At 44.6% G+C, this 22,361-nt stretch overlaps 1 protein-coding gene across 1 annotated transcript in view; it reads right to left on the bottom strand.

Moving 5' to 3' along the window:
• hook3 (hook microtubule-tethering protein 3) overlaps nucleotides 1–22,361 on the bottom strand; it is a 65,044-nt gene that overhangs the window by 27,748 nt on the left and 14,935 nt on the right. Inside the window, exons 2-7 of the mRNA XM_065006843.1 lie at nucleotides 11,924–12,009; nucleotides 11,582–11,654; nucleotides 11,249–11,432; nucleotides 9,454–9,521; nucleotides 8,763–8,825; nucleotides 5,755–5,838 (exon numbers count right to left, since the gene is read on the bottom strand). Of these exons, the coding sequence (XP_064862915.1) occupies nucleotides 5,755–5,838; nucleotides 8,763–8,825; nucleotides 9,454–9,521; nucleotides 11,249–11,432; nucleotides 11,582–11,654; nucleotides 11,924–12,009 (558 nt within the window). The remainder of the gene's footprint in view (nucleotides 1–5,754; nucleotides 5,839–8,762; nucleotides 8,826–9,453; nucleotides 9,522–11,248; nucleotides 11,433–11,581; nucleotides 11,655–11,923; nucleotides 12,010–22,361) is intronic.

Below are 22,361 nucleotides of genomic sequence, written 5' to 3'. Positions count from 1 at the left end.
GAACACACAAATTGATTTCAAAATCAAAAAGCAAAACAAACTGCAAAACTCTTACAGGACAGTGTAAACTGGGCAGCTTTTATGTGGCCTTCTCAACAGCGTGATGGCAGGAACAAACTCACTTCACAAATGTTTTATATTTCAGTTAGTTAGCAGACGCTGTTATCCAGAGTGACTTACAGTCAGCGCATTCATCTTCAGGTAGCTAGGTGGACCAGTCATAGTCAGTACAGTCATCTCCAGGTAGCTAGGTGGACCAGTCATAGTCAGTACATTCATCTCCAGGTAGCTAGGTGGACCAGTCATAGTCAGTACATTCATCTCCAGGTAGCTAGGTGGACCAGTCATAGTCAGTACATTCATCTCCAGGTAGCTAGGTGGACCAGTCATAGTCAGTACATTCATCTCCAGATAGCTAGGTGGACCAGTCATAGTCAGTACATTCATCTTCAGATAGCTAGGTGGACCAGTCATAGTCAGTACATTCATCTTCAGATAGCTAGGTGGACCAGTCATAGTCAGTACATTCATCTCCAGGTAGCTAGGTGGACCAGTCATAGTCAGTACATTCATCTCCAGGTAGCTAGGTGGACCAGTCATAGTCAGTACATTAATCTTCAGATAGCTAGGTGGACCAGTCATAGTCAGTACATTCATCTTCAGATAGCTAGGTGGACCAGTCATAGTCAGTACATTCATCTTCAGATAGCTAGGTGGACCAGTCATAGTCAGTACATTCATCTCCAGGTAGCTAGGTGGACCAGTCATAGTCAGTACATTCATCTCCAGATAGCTAGGTGGACCAGTCATAGTCAGTACATTCATCTTCAGATAGCTAGGTGGGACAACCACATATCACAGTAAGCACAATTCTCCTCATTAAAGAAGCTTTCAGAAAAGTAGTAGTGGGACACACACACAAGTAAAGCATTTGTGTTGTGTTTCAGAAACAGTCATGGTGGTTATAACTACAGTGTAGGACTTCATCAAAACAGGAAGCTCAAGTGAAATGTAGCATACCAGCTGATAAAGCAACCTAGCACGAAAACAGAGACCTACTGAAACACCTAACCCTAAAACAGAGACCTACTGCACTGAGAAACACCTAACCCTAAAACAGAGACCTACTGCACAGTGAAACACCTAAGCCTAAAACAGAGGCCTACTGAATCGCCTAACCCTAAAACACAGAGACCTACTGCACTGAGAAACACCTAACCATAAAACAGAGACCTACTGCACAGTGAAACACCTAACCCTAAAACACAGAGACCTACTGCACTGTGAAACACCTAACCCTAAAACAGAGACCTACCGCACAGTGAAACACCTAACTCTAAAACACAGAGACCTACTGCACAGTGAAACACCTAACCCTAAAACAGAGACCTACTGCACTGTGAAACACCTAACCATAAAACAGAGACCTACTGCACTGTGAAACACCTAACCATAAAACAGAGACCTACTGCACTGTGAAACACCTAAGCCTAAAACAGAGACCTACCACACTGTGAAACACCTAACCATAAAACAGAGACCTACTGCACTGTGAAACACCTAAGCCTAAAACAGAGACCTACCACACTGTGAAACACCTAACCCTAAAACACAGAGACCTACTGCACTGTGAAACACCTAAGCCTAAAACAGAGACCTACTGCACTGTGAAACACCTAACCATAAAACAGAGACCTACTGCACTGTGAAACACCTAACCCTAAAACACAGAGACCTACTGCACTGTGAAACACCTAACCCTAAAACACAGAGACAGAGACCTAACTAAAACACAGAGACTGTGAAACACCTAACCCTAAAACACAGAGACCTACTGCACTGTGAAACACCTAAGCCTAAAACAGAGACCTACTGCACAGTGAAACACCTAACCATAAAAGAGAGACCTACTGCACTGTGAAACACCTAAGCCTAAAACAGAGACCTACCACACTGTGAAACACCTAAGCCTAAAACACAGAGACCTACCACACTGTGAAACACCTAACCCTAAAACACAGAGACCTACTGCACAGTGAAACACCTAACCCTAAAACACAGAGATCTACTGCACTGTGAAACACCTAACCCTAAAACACAGAGACCTACCACACAGTGAAACACCTAAGCCTAAAACAGAGACCTACTGCACAGTGAAACACCTAACCATAAAAGAGAGACCTACTGCACTGTGAAACACCTAAGCCTAAAACACAGAGACCTACTGCACTGTAAAACACCTAACCCTAAAACACAGAGACCTACTGCACTGTAAAACACCTAACCCTAAAACACGGAGATCTACTGCACTGTGAAACACCTAACCCTAAAACAGAGACCTACTGCACTGTGAACACCTAAGCCTAAAACACAGAGACCTACTGCACTGTGAAACACCTAAGCCTAAAACACAGAGACCTACTGCACTGTAAAACACCTAACCCTAAAACACAGAGACCTACTGCACTGTAAAACACCTAACCCTAAAACACGGAGATCTACTGCACTGTGAAACACCTAACCCTAAAACAGAGACCTACTGCACTGTAAAACACCTAACCCTAAAACACGGAGATCTACTGCACTGTAAAACACCTAACCCTAAAACACGGAGATCTACTGCACTGTGAAACACCTAACCCTAAAACACGGAGATCTACTGCACTGTGAAACACCAAACCCTAAAACACAGAGACCTACCACACTGTGAAACACCTAACCCTAAAACACAGAGACCTACTGCACTGTGAAACACCTAAGCCTAAAACAGAGACCTACTGCACTGTGAAACACCTAACCATAAAACAGAGACCTACCACACTGTGAAACACCTAACCCTAAAACACAGAGACCTACCACACTGTGAAACACCTAACCCTAAAACACAGAGACCTACTGCACAGTGAAACACCTAAGCCTAAAACAGAGACCTACTGCACAGTGAAACACCTAACCATAAAAGAGAGACCTACCACAGAAACACCTAACTGCACTGTGAAACACCTAAGCCTAAAAACAGAGACCTACTGCACAGTGAAACACCTAAGCCTAAAACACAGAGACCTACTGCACTGTGAAACACCTAAGCCTAAAACAGAGACCTACCACACTGTGAAACACCTAACCCTAAAACACAGAGACCTACTGCACAGTGAAACACCTAAGCCTAAAACAGAGACCTACTGCACAGTGAAACACCTAACCATAAAAGAGAGACCTACTGCACTGTGAAACACCTAAGCCTAAAACAGAGACCTACCACACTGTGAAACACCTAAGCCTAAAACACAGAGACCTACTGCACTGTGAAACACCTAAGCCTAAAACACAGAGACCTACTGCACTGTGAAACACCTAAGCCTAAAACACAGAGACCTACTGCACTGTGAAACACCTAACCCTAAAACACGGAGATCTACTGCACTGTGAAACACCTAACCCTAAAACACAGAGACCTACTGCACTGTGAAACACCTAACCCTAAAACACAGAGACCTACCACACAGTGAAACACCTAACCCTAAAACACAGAGACCTACTGCACAGTGAAACACCTAACCCTAAAACACGGAGATCTACTGCACTGTGAAACACCTAACTCTAAAACACAGAGACCTACTGCACTGTAAAACACCTAACCCTAAAACACGGAGATCTACTGCACTGTAAAACACCTAACCCTAAAACACAGAGACCTACTGCACTGTAAAACACCTAACCCTAAAACACAGAGACCTACTGCACTGTAAAACACCTAACCCTAAAACACAGAGACCTACTGCACTGTAAAACACCTAACCCTAAAACAGAGACCTACCACACAGTGAAACACCTAACCCTAAAACACAGAGACCTACTGCACAGTGAAACACCTAACCCTAAAACACAGAGACCTACTGCACAGTGAAACACCTAACCCTAAAACACAGAGACCTACCACACAGTGAAACACCTAACCCTAAAACAGAGACCTACCACACAGTGAAACACCTAACCCTAAAACAGAGACCTACTGCACTGTAAAACACCAGTTCAACAACAAACATGTGTTTTCTTCTGGCCCCCATACAGATATCCTAAAGTGTAAGTTCTTACAGAACTCTTCTCCAGCCACATTACCTTACTGGCAAAGGTATTGGCGAATGCATGGATCTCCACCTAGGTGGATAGAGGATCAATGAGTCCATTATCAGTTGGCAGCCAGTGTAACATATGTGAAATGGTTAGCTAGTTAGCGGCGGTGTTAGCTGGTAGCGTTTCAATCGGTGACGTCACTTGCTCTGAGACCTTAAAGTAGTGGTTCCGCCTTGCTCTGCAAGGGCCGCGGCTTTTGTGGAGCGATGGTTAACGATGCTTCGAGGGTGACTGTTGTCTGTGTACAGAGGGTCCCTGGTTCGAGCCCGGGTATGGGCGAGGGGACGGACTAAAGTTATACTGTTACACCAGGTAGGTTAACTCCCCAATGACCATCTGTTAAGGAGAAATCCCCATACCCCAATCTGCATGACGTTTCTCTAAAAGCTTTATTCTCTTTCGTGAGACAAAAAAACACCCCTGCCCCGACCAACAACCAAGCACTTCCTGCCATTGTAACATCTGGGTAACGTACAAGGAAGTAAACTTGGGCAAGGGGGAGGAGTATTACGTCTGGGCGGGCGGGGTGGGTGTGGCTTGGTGACACAGCACTGAGGTGGACAGGTCAGCTGGCCAATAAGGCTCTGGTGAACAGTAGTGCACAGTATAGTGATTAGGACCCTGTCTGAAACACAGACACAGTTAAAATGAGCCTGATCTCTATGTTATAGAAGCAGACTGCAAATCCAGGGCTTTCAAATCACACGCCAAAACGACAAGGACTGAGTGAAATTAGGAATTTATTTTTTAAAAAAAAAGGTGTAATTCACCCTCTTTTCTAGTTCAATACACTCTAACCTCAGTCTATCTTGATGCTCCTGTACATGGAAGGCCTTCAAAGCAAGGCACAGAATAATGGAGGTTCATTTCAGACAGGAGAATAGAACAGGTGAATGGAAAAGATGGAGGCTAGCGATTGTTTAGTCTAAATTACACTACAGCGACCTGGAAATAGGATGACGATGCTAAAGTAAGCAAATATTTAGCATGTCGTCAAATTCCTACTTTAGACTGATGGCAATGTTGTCATTAGCTAGCGAAGTTTGTCAAAAATAGCTAGCAATGCTAACTTTAGCCGGCTAAAATCTGGAGGTCTCCCCTCAATATTAGCTACCTAGCTAGCTAGCTAGCGTTATACTGCATCTAAAGACAATCTGGCGACGTTAAAATGATGACAAAAAGGTTTTCCATCAGTCCTAAAACGAACGTTCAGGTGGGCATCAGTCCTAAAACGAACGTTCAGAACAATATTGCGTCAAAACTTGCAGCCCGTGATCAGGACACCATGATGAACTATGACCTAGAAAATAAAAGAGAGCTGCACAAATGTAATTACCAACGTTTCGACAGCCAAGCTGTCTTCATCGGGGTATAGTAATAATATCATCAGCCAAGCTGTCTTCATCAGGGTATATATTATACCGAGCTCCTAGAGTGTGCGGCTCTCTTTTATTTTCCAGTTTTCTACTCCGCTAGCCAGCACCTCGTCTTAATAGGTGTGCCTTTCTTTTTCTTCTAGATCGAACTATGACCTAGACCTGTAGCCTTCACTAACAATAATGCAGTCAGAGTCCGAGCACCTGTTCACATAAAGCAATTAAACCAAAACTGGAGGCCAACCTGCATGTCCAGTTCGTGACATCTCTGTGCGATCTCCTCCTTGGTGACTAGAGCGTCGTTCAGATCCTCCACGGTCTTCTTCAGCTGGAAATAAAAATGAATACGTCAGAATTGACATGGAAAAATTCAAAATAAATGCTGATACACAAAAATCATGTTTATTGTAAAGTGGCAAGAAAAAGTATGTGAACCCTTTGGAAATACCTGGGTTTCTCCATACATTTTCCAAGCTGTTTAAAGGAACAGTCAACTTAGTGTATGTAAACTTCTGACCCACTGGAATTGTGATACAGTGAAATAATCTGTCTGTAAACAATTGTTGGAAAAGTTACTTGTGTCATGCACAAAGTAGATGTCCTAACTGTGATTGAAAAATGAGTTTAATTGACTCCAACCTAAGTGCATGTAAACTTCCGACTTCAACTGCTTATTCTAATATACATCCCTTTGGAAATACCTGGGTTTCTCCATCAATTGGTCATCACATTTGATCTGATCTTCATCTAGGTCACAACAACAGACAAACACAGTCTGCTTAAACTAATAACACACAAAACGATTGTACGTTTTCATGTCTTTATTGAACACACCGTGTCAACATTCACAGAGCAGGGTGGGAAAAGTATGTGAACCCTTGGATTTAATAACTGGTTGACCCTCCTTTGGCAGCAATAACCTCAAACAAATGTTTTCTATAGTTGCGGATCAGACCTGTACAACGGTCAGGAGGAATTTTGGACCATTCCTCTTTACAAAACTGTTTCAGTTCAGCAATATTCTTGGGATGTCTGGTGTGAACCGCTCGAGGTCATGTCACAGCATCTCAAATCGGGTTGAGGTCAGGACTCTGACTTGGCGACTCCAGAAGACTATTCTTCTTTTGAAGCCATTCTGTTGTTGATTTACTTTTGTCTTTTTGGGTTGTTGTCCTGTTGCATCACCCAACTTCTGTTGAGCTTCAATTTGCGGACATTCTCCTGCAAAATGTCTTGATAAACTGGGGAATTCATTTTTCCGTTGATGATAGCAAGCAGTCCAGGCCCTGAGGCAGCAAAGCAGCCCCAAACCATGATGCTCCCTCCATCATACTTTACAGTTGGTTTTGATGATCTTTTTTTCTCCACACAGTGTTGTTTGCTCCTTCCAAACAACTCAAATGTAGTTTCATCTGTCCACAGAATATTTTGCCAGTAGCGCTGCGATGTGGAACATCCAGGTGCTCTTTTGCAAACTTCAGACGTGCAGCAATGGGTTTTTTTGGACAGCAATGTCTTCTTCCGTGGTGTCCTCCCATTAACACCATTCTTGTTTAGTGTTTTACGTATCGTAGACTCGTCAGCAGAGATGTTACCATGTTCCAGAGATTTCTTTAAGTCTTTAGCTGAGACTCTAGGATTCTTCTTAACCTCATTGAGCATTCTGCGCTGTGCTCTTGCAGTCATCTTTGCAGGAAGGCCATTCCTAGGGAGAGTAGCAACAGTGCTGGACTTTCTCCATTTAGAGACAATTTGTCTTACTGTGGACTGATGAACATCAAGGATTTTAGAGATACTTTTGTAAACCTTTCCAGCTTTATGCAAGTCAACAATTCTTTAATCTTAGGTCTTCTGAGATCTCTTTTGTTCGAGGCATGGTTCACATCAGGCAATGCTTCTTGTGAATAGCAAACTCAACATTTTGTGAGTGTTTTTTTATAGAGAAAGGCAGCTCTAACCAACATCTCCAATCTCGTCTCATTGATTGGACTCCAGGTTAGAGGACTCCTGACTCCAATTAGCTTTTGGAGAAGTTTTAGCCTTGGGGGGTTCACATACTTTTTCCAACCTACACTGTGAATGTTTAAATGATATATTCAATATAGATGAGAAAAATACAATAGTGTTATTAGTTTAAGCAGACTGTGAAGATGAGATCAAATTTGATGACCACTTTTCCAGAGGGTTCACATACTATTTCTAGCCTCTTGAAACTAGGGGGCACATTTTTTAGTTTGGGAAAAATAACGTTCCCAAAGTAAACCGCCTATTTCTCAGGACCAGATACTAGAATATGCATATAATTGACAGCTTAGGATAGAAAACACTCTAAAGTTTCCAAAACTGTCAAAATATTGTCTGTGAGTATAACAGAACTGATATTGCAGGCGAAACCCTGAGGAAAATCCAATCAGGAAGTGCCTCTTATTTTGAAACCGGTGTCTTTCTATGCACCCCTATTGGCCATTGAAAGGGATATCAACCTTTTTCTACGTATTCCCTAAGGTGTCTACAGCATTTTGACGTAGTTTCATGCCTTTATGTTGAAGAATGAGCGTAAACGACTACATTGCGTAAGTGGCCAGCTGAGGGCTCTCAGAGTGATTCTTGCGTAAAAGACAGAGGTAGTCATTTTTCCTCTCGCTCCTACTGAAAAGCCAATTGTCCCGGTTGATATATTATCGAATAGATATTTGAAAAACACCTTGAGGATTGATTATAAAAAACGTTTGCGATGTTTCTGTCGATATTATGGATATAATTTAAATTTTTTGGGGGCGTTGTTGTGACAGGTGGATTTCTGAACATAATGTGACCAACAAACGGAGGTATTTTGGGTATAAAAATAATCTTTATGGAACAAAAGGAACATTTGCTGTCTAACTGGGAGTCTCGTCAGTGAAAACACCCGAAGATCATCAAAGTTAAACGGTTCATTTGATTGCTTTTCTGATTTTCGTGACCAAGCTTCCTGCTGCTAGCTGGACATAATGCTATGCTAGGCTATCGATAAACTGACACAAACGCTTGTCTAGCTTTGGCTGTAAAGCATCATTTCAAAATCTGAGATGACAGGGTGATTAACAAAAGGCTAAGCTGTGTTTCACTATATTTCACGAATATGAATATTTTCTAGTAATATTTTTTGACTGTTGAGCTATGCTAATTAGTGTAGTTGATGACAATTCTCCCGGATCCGGGATGGGTAGTTCTTAAGATATAAACATTCTCTGGAACATCGTATCACCTTACCTGTCTATCGATGTCAGCGTACGATTCATTTCCTCCAATAACTGGGCACTCTTTGCTCATCAGCTACAACACATGGAGATAATACACAGTGTGATGTCATCAGTTACAACAAAATGGAGACCCTACACAATGTGATGTCATCAGTTACAAAATGGAGACCCTACACAATGTGATGTCATCAGTTACAACACATGGAGATAATACACAGTGTGATGTCATCAGTTACAACAAAATGGAGACCCTACACAATGTGATGTCATCAGTTACAACACATGGAGACCCTACACAGTGTGATGTCATCAGTTACAACACACAGAGACCCTACACAGTGTGATGTCATCAGTTACAACACATGGAGACCCTACACAGTGTGATGTCATCAGTTACAACAAAATGGAGACCCTACACAGTGTGATGTCATCAGTTACAACACACGGAGACCCTACACAGTGTGATGTCATCAGTTACAACACATGGAGACCCTACACAGTGTGATGTCATCAGTTACAACACACAGAGACCCTACACAGTGTGATGTCATCAGTTACAACACACGGAGACCCAACACAGTGTGATGTCATCAGTTACAACACATGGAGACCCTACACAGTGTAGGACGTGTCATATGAGGATGCAGGAAATGCATCTCGAGTCAAGCACAAAGTCCTTTCAAATGTTTACAAAGGCCTACCTCTTGAATGGCTGTCATGACAACATGTTGAACAGATTCCTCCAGCATCATTATGGTCTGGATGTTCTCTAGAAGTGCAGAGAGAGAGAGACAGAGTGAATGACTACATGTTCAGTCTAAGAAGCTCAGATACACCATGACAACAACTGAGCGTGACGAAGCCTTGAGATGTTGAATGTTGAAGATAAACTGGAAGTCTCTCATCTTAAAACACATCCTCAACTGAACTCTGGACACTGTCTAGACCCTTCAAACCTCAACTCTGGACACTGTCTAGACCCTTCAAACCTCAACTCTGGACACTGTCTAGACCCTTCAAACCTCAACTCTGGACACTGTCTAGACCCTTCAAACCTCAACTCTGGACACTGTCTAGACCCTTCAAACCTCAACTCTGGACACTGACCCTTCAAACCTCAACTCTGGACACTGTCTAGACCCTTCAAACCTCAACTCTGGACACTGTCTAGACCCTTCAAACCTCAACTCTGGACACTGTCTAGACCCTTCAAACCTCAACTCTGGACACTGTCTAGACCCTTCAAACCTCAACTCTGGACACTGTCTAGACCCTTCAAACCTCAACTCTGGACACTGTCTAGACCCTTCAAACCTCAACTCTGGACACTGTCTAGACCCTTCAAACCTCAACTCTGGACACTGTCTAGACCCTTCAAACCTCAACTCTGGACACTGTCTAGACCCTTCAAACCTCAACTCTGGACACTGTCTAGACCCTTCAAACCTCTGGACCTCCAAGCCAGTTCCACCACATTGTTTTCTTTGTTCCCCTCTAATCAGGGCCTGATTTAGACCTGGGACACCAGGTGGGTGATTCCCTCTAATCAGGGCCTGATTTAGACCTGGGACACCAGGTGGGTGATTCCTCTCTAATCAGGGACTGGTTTAGACCTGGGACACCAGGTGGGTGATTCCTCTCTAATCAGGGACTGGTTTAGACCTGGGACACCAGGTGGGTGATTCCCCTCTAATCAGGGACTGATATAGACCTGGGACACCAGGTGGTTGATTCCCCTCTAATCAGGGACTGATATAGACCTGGGACACCAGGTGGGTGATTCCCCTCTAATCAGGGCCTGATTTAGACCTGGGACACCAGGTGGGTGATTCCTCTCTAATCAGGGACTGATTTAGACCTGGGACACCAGGTGGGTGATTCCTCTCTAATCAGGGACTGGTTTAGACCTGGGACACCAGGTGGGTGATTCCTCTCTAATCAGGGACTGATTTAGACCTGGGACACCAGGTGGGTGATTCTCCTCTAATCAGGGACTGGTTTAGACCTGGGACACCAGGTGGGTGATTCCCCTCTAATCAGGGACTGATTTAGACCTGGGACACCAGGTGTGGGATTCCTCTCTAATCAGGGACTGGTTTAGACCTGGGACACCAGGTGGGTGATTCCTCTCTAATCAGGGACTGGTTTAGACCTGGGACACCAGGTGGGTGATTCCTCTCTAATCAGGGACTGATTTAGACCTGGGACACCAGGTGGGGGATTCCTCTCTAATCAGGGACTGGTTTAGACCTGGGACACCAGGTGGATGAAATTAATGATCAAGTAGAACAGAAAACCAGCAGGCTCTGGACCTCATAGTGAAAGAGTTGAACACACTAGGTTTAGACTCGAGGACCGGGCCGTGCCCCGTCCAGGATCGAGGACCCGGGCCGTGCACAATAACAACCAATAGTAACAATCATGAGCGCTTCTTCAGAGACACAACAGAGACAGCCTATAGAGACGTCTTAGCCCATGCTGAGCCGACCGACAGACCTTGTTTCTGCTCACAGTTGACAGCACAGCCTAGTATGAGTTGCAGCATCCTGCCCAGCTCTGCAGCGTCTGAGTGTTCTCCTATCAGGTTGATGTCTGGCAGGGTGAAGTCATTGATCTGCTGTTGAAGGACCTCCTGGTTGTAGTCCAGTATACCTTTCAACACCTTCTTTAGATTACTGATCTGAAAAGGACGAGGGAAGAGGTGACATTGGGACTGTGGCACTGACAAGGGCTTTAGAGGAGATGGCAGCAACACATAAAGACAGTGTATTAAAACCACCATCATCATCATCATCATCATCATCATCATCATCATCATCATCATTATACCTTTAGCCGCCAGTTATCTCCCACCTCGGGCTTGATCCTACTGATCCAGTTGTCAGTGAAATACACAATGTCTCTGGAGGAGAGAAAGGTAAGTGGTCACATACAAGAGAAAGACACAGCAACAACGCCTGGCTACAAAACGCCTGGCTACAAAACGCTTGGCAACAACGCCTGGCAACAACGCCTGGCTACAAAACGCCTGGCTACAAAACGCTTGGCAACAACGCCTGGCAACAACGCCTGGCAACAACGCTGGCTTAATGGTTTCACAAAACTTATTTCCAGCAGTTAAAAAGTAAACAAAAATAAATAAAATATATATATATATAAATTGACACTTACATTTTCTGTAGAACCTGGGCCATGACAACTCCACTTGTGAGATCGTCCACTGTTCTGCATGGTGCCTCCAATCCAAACGTCTGGATCTGTAAAAAAGGACCATTTTAGAAAAACAATCATTTCCCGCCATGAAATATTACAGAGATACCAACACCTAGCTGTGCCACTAGAGACTCTGGGTTCAAGTCCAGGCTCTGTCGTAGCCGGCCGCGACCGGGAGTGTCGTCCGGGTTAGGGTTTTGCCGGCAGGATGTTCTTGTCCCGTCGCGCACTAGCGACCCCTTGTGGCGGGCTGGGCACAGTGCACGTGGACACGGTTGCCAGGTGTACGGTGTTTCCTCCGACACATTGGTGCGGCTGGCTTCCGGGTTAAGTGGGCATTGTGTCAAGAAGCAGTGCGGTTTGGTTGGGTTGTGTTTCAGAGGACACGCGGCTCTCGACCTTCGCCTCTCCCGAGTCCGTAGGGGAGTTGCGGCGATGAGACAAGTCGTATCCATCATCACTTGACACCTAGCCCTCGCCCCTATTCATTCCTCACATGGCCACTGTACATTCCCAACTTCCTTTGCAAAAATTGAATTCTACAAATGATTAGTTTGAGCCTTGAGGCCACTCTGACTTTCACAGGAAATTAGTAAAATACTTTTCTCTCTCTCTCTCTCTCTCTCTATCGAACCCCCCCCAGCCCTCTACAGAGTCCTAGAAAAACACAGCTGTGAGTCTACTCTCCTGTCCTCTCCCACTCGTTCACCCCTTCTCTGTCTGTCTGTCTAGTAGCAGTCTGGTTTCACAGGCTCTCCACTGACTTGGTGTTGAAATAATGGAGGCTCAAAATGAGTTTCCATCTCAGAGCATCAGGTCACGTGACGCCAGCTCGAGTAATAGAGGAATGTGACTGTAGAGTTGAGACTGTGACCTGCTTGTGGCTCAGCTGATCTGTCAGATAGGATGTCAAGAAAAAGTACTCAATGGTCATACTTGAGTAAAAGTAAAAATCGCTCAATAAAAATGAATCAAGTAAAAGTGAAAGTCAACCAGTAAAATACGACTTGAGTAAAAGTGAAAGTCAACCAGTAAAATACGACTTGAGTAAAAGTGAAAGTATTTGGTTTTAAATAACCTCAAGTATCAAAAGTAAAAGTATAAACCATATTAAGCAAACCAGACGGCATAATTATTGATACTTATTTATTTATTTTTATATATTGACGGATAGCCAGGGGCACACTCCAACGCTCAGGTATAATTTTAAAATGAAGAATGTGTGTTTAGTGAGTCTTCCAGATCAGAGGCAGTAGGGATGACCAGGGATGTTCTCTGTTTAGTGAGTCCTCCAGATCAGAGGCAGTAGGGATGACCAGGGATGTTCTCTGTTTAGTGAGTCCTCCAGATCAGAGGCAGTAGGGATGACCAGGGATGTTCTCTGTTTAGTGAGTCCTCCAGATCAGAGGCAGTAGGGATGACCAGGGATGTTCTCTGTTTAGTGAGTCCTCCAGATCAGAGGCAGATAGGGATGACCAGGGATGTTCTCTGTTTAGTGAGTCTTCCAGATCAGAGGCAGTAGGGATGACCAGGGATGTTCTCTGTTTAGTGAGTCCAGATCAGAGGCAGTGGGGATCAGAGTGAGCAGGAGTGGGGATGACCAGGGATGTTCTCTGTTTAGTGAGTCCTCCAGACCAGAGGCAGTAGGGATGACTAAGTGTTCTCTGTTTAGTGAGTCCTCCAGATCAGAGGCAGTAGGGATGACTAAGTGTTCTCTGTTTAGTGAGTCCTCCAGATCAGAGGCAGTAGGGATGACCAGGGATGTTCTCTGTTTAGTGAGTCCTCCAGATCAGAGGCAGGAGGGATGACCAGGGATGTTCTCTGTTTAGTGAGTCCTCCAGACCAGAGGCAGTAGGAATGACTAAGTGTTCTCTGTTTAGTGAGTCCTCCAGATCAGAGGCAGTAGGGATGACCAGGGATGTTCTCTGTTTAGTGAGTCCTCCAGATCAGAGGCAGTAGGGATGACCAGGGATGTTCTCTGTTTAGTGAGTCCTCCAGATCAGAGGCAGTAGGGATGACCAGTGATGTTCTCTGTTTAGTGAGTCCTCCAGATCAGAGGCAGTAGGGATGACCAGGGATGTTCTCTGTTTAGTGAGTCCTCCAGATCAGAGACAGTAGGGATGACCAGGGATGTTCTCTGTTTAGTGAGTCCTCCAGACCAGAGGCAGTAGGGATGACCAGGGATGTTTTCTGTTTAGTGAGTCCTCCAGATCAGAGGCAGTAGGGATGACCAGGGATGTTCTCTGTTTAGTGAGTCCTCCAGATCAGAGGCAGTAGGGATGACCAGGGATGTTCTCTGTTTAGTGAGTCCTCCAGATCAGAGGCAGTAGGAATGACCAGGTATGTTCTCTGTTTAGTGAGTCCTCCAGATCAGAGGCAGTAGGGATGACCAGGGATGTTCTCTGTTTAGTGAGTCCTCCAGATCAGAGGCAGTAGGGATGACCAGGGATGTTCTCTGTTTAGTGAGTCCTCCAGATCAGAGGCAGTAGGGATGACCAGGGATGTTCTCTGTTTAGTGAGTCCTCCAGATCAGAGGCAGTAGGGATGACCAGGGATGTTCTCTGTTTAGTGAGTCCTCCAGATCAGAGGCAGTAGGGATGACCAGGGATGTTCTCTGTTTAGTGAGTCCTCCAGATCAGAGGCAGTAGGGATGACCAGGGATGTTCTCTGTTTAGTGAGTCCTCCAGATCAGAGGCAGGAGGGATGACCAGGGATGTTCTCTGTTTAGTGAGTCCTCCAGATCAGAGGCAGTAGGGATGACCAGGGATGTTTTCTTGACAAGTGTGTAAATTTGACCTTTTTCCTGTCCTGCTAGCATTCAAAATGTAACGAGTACTTTTGGGTATCAGGGAAAATGTATGGAGTAAAAAATAACATTATTTTCTTTAGGAATGTAGTGAAGTAAAAGTTGGCAAAAATATAAAATAGTAAAGTACAGATACCCCCAAAAACTACTTAAGTACATTTACATTTACATTTAAGAAGGTAATACTATAATATATATATACAACATATATACAATATATAATACATTTAAGAAGGTAATACTTTAAAGTATTTTTACTTAAGTACTTTACAGCTCTGGTCATGGCAGGCGCCATGCTCATGTGTGATCAGGGTAGACTAGTGGTTAGAGTGTAGAGGTGGTAGGTACACTAGTGGTTAGAGTGTAGAGGTGGTAGGTAGCCTAGTGGTTAGAGTGTAGAGGTGGCAGGTAGCCTAGTGGTTAGAGTGTAGAGGTGGTAGGTAGCCTAGTGGTTAGAGTGTAGAGGAGGTAGAGTAGCCTAGTGGTTAGAGTGTAGAGGTGGTAGGTACACTAGTGGTTAGAGTGTAGAGGTGGTAGGTAGCCTAGTGGTTAGAGTGTAGAGGTGGCAGGGTAGCCTAGTGGTTAGAGTGTAGAGGTGGCAGGGTAGCCTAGTGGTTAGAGTGTAGGGGCAGCAGGGTAGACTAGTGGTTAGAGTGTAGAGGTGGCAGGGTAGCCTAGTGGTTAGAGTGTAGAGGTGGCAGGGTAGCCTAGTGGTTAGAGTGTAGAGGTGGCAGGGTAGCCTAGTGGTTAGAGTGTAGAGGTGGCAGGGTAGCCTAGTGGTTAGAGTGTAGAGGTGGCAGGTAGCCTAGTGGTTAGAGTGTAGAGGAGGCAGGTAGCCTAGTGGTAAGAGTGTAGAGGTGGCAGGTAGCCTAGTGGTTAGAGTGTAGAGGTGGCAGGGTAGCCTAGTGGTTAGAGTGTAGAGGTGGTAGGTAGTCTAGTGGTTAGACTGTAGAGGTGGTAGGTAGCCTAGTGGTTAGAGTGTAGAGGTGGCAGGTAGCCTAGTGGTTAGAGTGTAGAGGTGGCAGGTAGCCTAGTGGTTAGAGTGTAGAGGAGGCAGGTAGCCTAGTGGTTAGAGTGTAGAGGTGGCAGGTAGCCTAGTGGTTGGTTAGAGTGTAGTGGTTAGTAGAGGCAGGTAGCCTAGTGGTTAGAGTGTAGAGGTGGCAGGGTAGCCTAGTGGTTAGAGTGTAGAGGTGGCAGGTAGCCTAGTGGTTAGAGTGTAGAGGCGGCAGGGTAGCCTAGTGGTTAGAGTGTAGTGGTGGCAGGGTAGCCTAGTGGTTAGAGTGTAGAGGTGGCAGGGTAGCCTAGTGGTTAGAGTGTAGAGGTGGCAGGGTAGCCTAGTGGTTAGAGTGTAGAGGTGGCAGGGTAGCCTAGTGGTTAGAGTGTAGAGGTGGCAGGGTAGCCTAGTGGTTAGAGTGTAGAGGCGGTAGGGTAGCCTAGTGGTTAGCGTGTAGAGGTGGCAGGGTAGCCTAGTGGTTAGAGTGTAGAAGAGGCAGGTAGCCTAGTGGTTAGAGTGTAGAGGTGGCAGGTAGCCTAGTGGTTAGAGTGTAGAGGTGGCAGGTAGCCTAGTGGTTAAAGTGTAGAGGTGGCAGGTAGCCTAGTGGTTAGAGTGTAGAGGAGGCAGGGTAGCCTAGTGGTTAAAGTGTAGAGGTGGCAGGGTAGCCTTGTGGTTAGAGTGTAGAGGCGGCAGGGTAGCCTAGTGGTTAGAGTGTAGAGGTGGCAGGGTAGCCTTGTGGTTAGAGCGTTGGACTAGTAACCGGAAGGTTGCGAGTTCAAATCCCCGAGCTGACAAGGTACAAATCTGTCGTTCTGCCCCTGAACAGGCAGTTAACCCACTGTTCCTAGGCCGTCATTGAAAATAAGAATTTGTTCTTAACTGACTTGCCTGGTTAAATAAAAGGTACAATTTTTAAAAAATCAACAACAAAAAAATCAAGTGAAATCAAATCAAATGTTATTTATCACATGGTTGGTAAACAACAGGTGTAGACTAACAGTGAAATGCTTACTTACAGGTCCTTACCCACAATGCAAATAGAAAAAACACAAAAGGAATAAATACACAATGAGTAACGAATGATTGGCTATAAACCAACTGGTGTAGAAAGAACTAAAGTAAAAGATGCAAAGATGAAACTTTAAGGACAGGAAGCATAGAAATAGCACACACAGAACAGATCTGCCGCTTCTTAGACTGGCTCTCAATGAGATTGACAGATCTATAACACATATTTCTATGTGAATTTGGCATGGTTACATATCGCAGCTTTATAATACCCAGTGGATTGATGCAAATAAATCATGATATCATTCTGCCACTTTGTGGTAGAGTTTGTCACTGCCATCCACTTTGTGGTAGAGTTTGTCACTGGCATCCACTTTGTGGTAGAGTTTGTCACTGCCATCCTTTTTGTGGATTGATGCAAATTTGATATCACTGCCATCCACTTTGTGGTAGAGTTTGTCACTGGCATCCACTTTGTGGTAGAGTTTGTCACTGCCATCCACTTTGTGGTAGAGTTTGTCACTGGCATCCACTTTGAGGTAGAGTTTGTCACTGCCATCCACTTTGTGGTAGAGTTTGTCACTGGCATCCACTTTGTGGTAGAGTTTGTCACTGCCATCCACTTTGTGGTAGAGTTTGTCACTGGCATCCACTTTGAGGTAGAGTTTGTCACTGGCATCCACTTTGTGGTAGAGTTTGTCACTGCCATCCACTTTGAGGTAGAGTTTGTCACTGCCATCCACTTTGAGGTAGAGTTTGTCACTGCCATCCACTTTGAGGTAGAGTTTGTCACTGGCATCCACTTTGTGGTAGAGTTTGTCACTGCCATCCACTTTGTGTTAGAGTTTGTCACTGGCATCCACTTTGAGGTAGAGTTTGTCACTGCCATCCACTTTGAGGTAGAGTTTGTCACTGCCATCCACTTTGAGGTAGAGTTTGTCACTGGCATCCACTTTGTGGTAGAGTTTGTCACTGCCATCCACTTTGTGGTAGAGTTTGTCACTGGCATCCACTTTGTGGTAGAGTTTGTCACTGCCATCCACTTTGTGGTAGAGTTTGTCACTGCCATCCACTTTGTGGTAGAGTTTGTCACTGGCATCCACTTTGTGGTAGAGTTTGTCACTGCCATCCACTTTGTGGTAGAGTTTGTCACTGCCATCCACTTTGTGGTAGAGTTTGTCACTGCCATCCACTTTGTGGTAGAGTTTGTCACTGGCATCCACTTTGTGGTAGAGTTTGTCACTGGCATCCACTTTGTGGTAGAGTTTGTCACTGGCATCCACTTTGTGGTAGAGTTTGTCACTGCCATCCACTTTGTGGTAGAGTTTGTCACTGCCATCCACTTTGTGGTAGAGTTTGTCACTGGCATCCACTTTGTGGTAGAGTTTGTCACTGGCATCCACTTTGTGGTAGAGTTTGTCACTGCCATCCACTTTGAGGTAGAGTTTGTCACTGGCATCCACTTTGTGGTAGAGTTTGTCACTGGCATCCACTTTGTGGTAGAGTTTGTCACTGCCATCCACTTTGAGGTAGAGTTTGTCACTGGCATCCACTTTGAGGTAGAGTTTGTCACTGGCATCCACTTTGAGGTAGAGTTTGTCACTGGCATCCACTTTGTGGTAGAGTTTGTCACTGCCATCCACTTTGAGGTAGAGTTTGTCACTGCCATCCACTTTGAGGTAGAGTTTGTCACTGGCATCCACTTTGTGGTAGAGTTTGTCACTGCCATCCACTTTGTGGTAGAGTTTGTCACTGGCATCCACTTTGTGGTAGAGTTTGTCACTGCCATCCACTTTGTGGTAGAGTTTGTCACTGCCATCCACTTTGTGGTAGAGTTTGTCACTGCCATCCACTTTGTGGTAGAGTTTGTCACTGCCATCCACTTTGAGGGGTTATCGGATCGGTGGAATCATTTTGAAAAGTTAAGAGATTTAAAAAAAAAAAATGTCAACAGCCAGTAGACACTATGTTTACATTGGAGAATGCGACACATTTAAGAATAAACGTTCATTATTATTCATAAGTTCATTATGTTGTTTAGTTGGTGATGAGGAAACTTGTCCAACAAAATACAGCATAAATTTGTTGCCTGAAGGAGGAAAGTGTGACAGGCTTTGGTTTTTCCTTTTATGTTTTGAGGTTTGGACGTTAGCACGTAGAGCTTGTTAGCACGTAGGGCGCACCCGATTGGTGTCACCTCGTTAGTCAGGTGGTGTTACACCTGTGCTGGCTTGTCCATCTCCTTAGTGGGAAGGTGTTTCACCTGTGCTGGTCCAGGTGCTATTTAAGAGTGTCTGGCACAGGTGCTATTTAAGAGTGTCTGGCCCAGGTGCTATTTAAGAGTGTCTGGCCCAGTGCTCCTGTTGTCTTGATACATGTGGAGAGTCAACACCTTTAGGTTGCCTCTCCCCACTTGATTTCTTGAAAAACAAATCTGATTTTGCTGTTTTTGTTTTTGCAGCACATTTTGGTTTACTTCCTGTCTAAGTTTGGTGTGGGTTTTTCTTTGATTTGCCTCTTCCTTTTCTATTCTATATATTCCATACAAATACAGGCATTTTAATTAATTATATGAAGAGGGCTTTAGTCCTCCTTTCTTTTTGATGACCAATTCACCCCTTTTACCAAAGAGCACCTTCTGTCTACCAACATGTACTATTGTGTACCTTAGTAGGGCTTCCCTTCCTCCTCTTTCTACTATTCAACATATTTAGTTGATTCCCTACTTGAAAAGGTCAATAAAAACATATTTGGACCAGAATGAGGCTCTACCTCTGCCTCCCTATTGTTCCTGTAGTGATGATTCACCCTCTTCATAACTGATCTGCAGATAATCGTCACAAAGCCTCGGTCTACCAGTAGCCTATGCGAATTAGGGAGCCAAAATGAACGTCTCTCTCACGGACTGACGAGACTGTCTGGGACAAGCCCCGACATCTTATGAAACCTAAGAAATCATTTGGTTTTACTTGTCCAGAAGTGATACCATGGACATAATAACCAAGCTGAATGATTTAGGCAGAGGGCTAATAGGAGATCGACTTTATTCAGTTTGATACCTTTTATATACCTTTTATAAAACTAGTCAACACTTGCTGTTCAGTTGTCAATCCACACACAGTAAATAGCCTACTGTGCCATGACTCCGCATGAGAAACAAAATGAAAGTGTCAAACAATAATTATGCTATTGGAATAAATTATTGTTACCACTTACATCATGCTCTGTTATTTAGTCTTATGGCTCGAGGGTAGAAGCTGTTCAGGATCCTGTTGGTTCCAGACTTGGTAAATCGGTACCGTTTGCCGTTTGGTAGCAAAGAGAACAGTATGACTTGGGTGGCTGGATTCTTACAATTTTTAGGGCTTTCCTCTGACACCGCCTGGTATTAAGGTCCTGGATGGCAGGGAGCTCGGCCCCAGTAATGTATTGGGTTGTAGGCACTACCCTCTGTAGCGCCTTGTGGTCTGATGCCAAACAGTTGCCATACCAAGCGGTGATGCAGCCAGTTAAGATGCTCTCGATGGTGCAGCAGTAGAACTTTGAAGATCAGAGGATCTGAGGACCCATGCCAAATCTTTTCAACCTCCTGGCTGGGCCACTCAAGGACATTCAGAAACTTGTCACGAAGCCACTCCTGCGTTGTCTTGACTGTGTGCCGTTGTCCTGCTGGAAGGTGAACCTTCGCCCCAGTCTGAGGTCCTGAGCACTCTGGAGCAGGTTTTCATCTTTGTACTTTGCTCTATTCATCTTTCCCTCGAACCTCACTATTCTCCCAGTCCCTGCAGCTGCCATGCTTCACCGTTGGGATGGTATTGGCCAGGTGATGAGCTGTCCCTGCTTTCCTCCAGATGTGACGCTTGGCATTCAGGCCAAAGAGTTCAATCTTGTTTTCATCAGACCAGAGAATCTTGTTTCTCATGGTCTGAGAGTCCTTTAGGTGCCTTTCGGCAAACTCCAAGCAGGCTGGAGATAGAAGCAGAATTGGTCAGGAGCCTGTAAGACAGCTGCTGTCCAATGCGGAGCCATCTTGTCAGCCTTACCACTGAACTCAGCAGAGGAGGTGACCAGACAAGGAGGCGCCACGACCAATGCCATAATTACAGTCACATAAAAACAGACACACCTCTATCCTGAAACTAATGTCTCCAACTGGTAGGTTATTCGGCAGGGTAGCCTAGTGGTTAGAGCGTTGGACTAGTAACCGGAAGGTTGCAAGTTCAAACCCCCGAGCTGACAAGGTACAAATCTGTCGTTCTGCCCCTGAACAGGCAGTTAACCCACTGTTCCCAGGCCGTCATTGAAAATAAGAATGTGTTCTTAACTGACTTGCCTGGTTAAATAAAGGTAAAAAAAAATATATATATATATATATTTTAAAAAATCCCTATCAAGTAAAACGGTAATACCATACACAAAGTATAATCCCCCCCCGTTTGAAACGAACATTTAATCTTATAGGCTCTCTTGTAATTAAAATATCAAGTTTATAAATCGATACTTGTTATGAGTCATGGGATAGGCACACTAAGTTGGAATGAAGATCTATACATAGTATACCGACTGACCTCGCTGCAGAGGATAGGTTACTGGTGTGTCAGTGTCGGAGAGTATTGCTCAAGGTCCTCTGTTGTAAGACTGATCTGAGCTGTGAGAAAAGCACAACACAGAATAACTTTACAGGTTCATTTTTCCATTCCTTTTTTCAGTTTTCTACTGCTGTCTAGTCAACACAGACACTGTGATATAGGCCATTACTGCTGTCTAGTCAACACAGAGACACTGTGATATAGGCCATTACTGCTGTCTAGTCAACACTGTGATATAGGCCATTACTGCTGTCTAGTCAACACAGACACACTGTGATATAGGCCATTACTGCTGTCTAGTCAACACAGACACTGTGATATAGGCCATTACTGCTGTCTAGTCAACACAGACACTGTGATATAGGCCATTACTGCTGTCTAGTCAACACAGACACTGTGATATAGGCCATTACTGCTGTCTAGTCAACACTGTGATATAGGCCATTACTGCTGTCTAGTCAACACAGACACACTGTGATATAGACCATTACTGCTGTCTAGTCAACACAGACACTGTGATTTAGACCATTACTGCTGTCTAGTCAGCACAGACACTGTGATATAGACCATTACTGCTGTCTAGTCAACACAGACACACTGTGATATAGACCATTACTGCTGTCTAGTCAACACAGACACACTGTGATATAGGCCATTACTGCTGTCTAGTCAACACAGACACTGTGATATAGACCATTACTGCTGTCTAGTCAACACAGACACACTGTGATATAGACCATTACTGCTGTCTAGTCAACACAGACACACTGTGATATAGACCAGTCAACACAGACACTGTGATATAGGCCATTACTGCTGTCTAGTCAACACAGAGACACTGTGATATAGGCCATTACTGCTGTCTAGTCAACACAGACACACTGTGATATAGGCCATTACTGCTGTCTAGTCAACACAGACACACTGTGATATAGGCCATTACTGCTGTCTAGTCAACACAGACACACTGTGATATAGGCCATAACCTATTGTCGACTG

The sequence above is a fragment of the Oncorhynchus nerka genome, linkage group LG22 (assembly GCF_034236695.1).
Source record: "Oncorhynchus nerka isolate Pitt River linkage group LG22, Oner_Uvic_2.0, whole genome shotgun sequence".
NCBI classification, from domain to species: Eukaryota; Metazoa; Chordata; class Actinopteri; order Salmoniformes; family Salmonidae; genus Oncorhynchus; species Oncorhynchus nerka.
The sequence above is the reverse complement of the archived record's forward strand: the minus strand, read 5'-3'. Positions and strand labels throughout refer to the sequence as shown.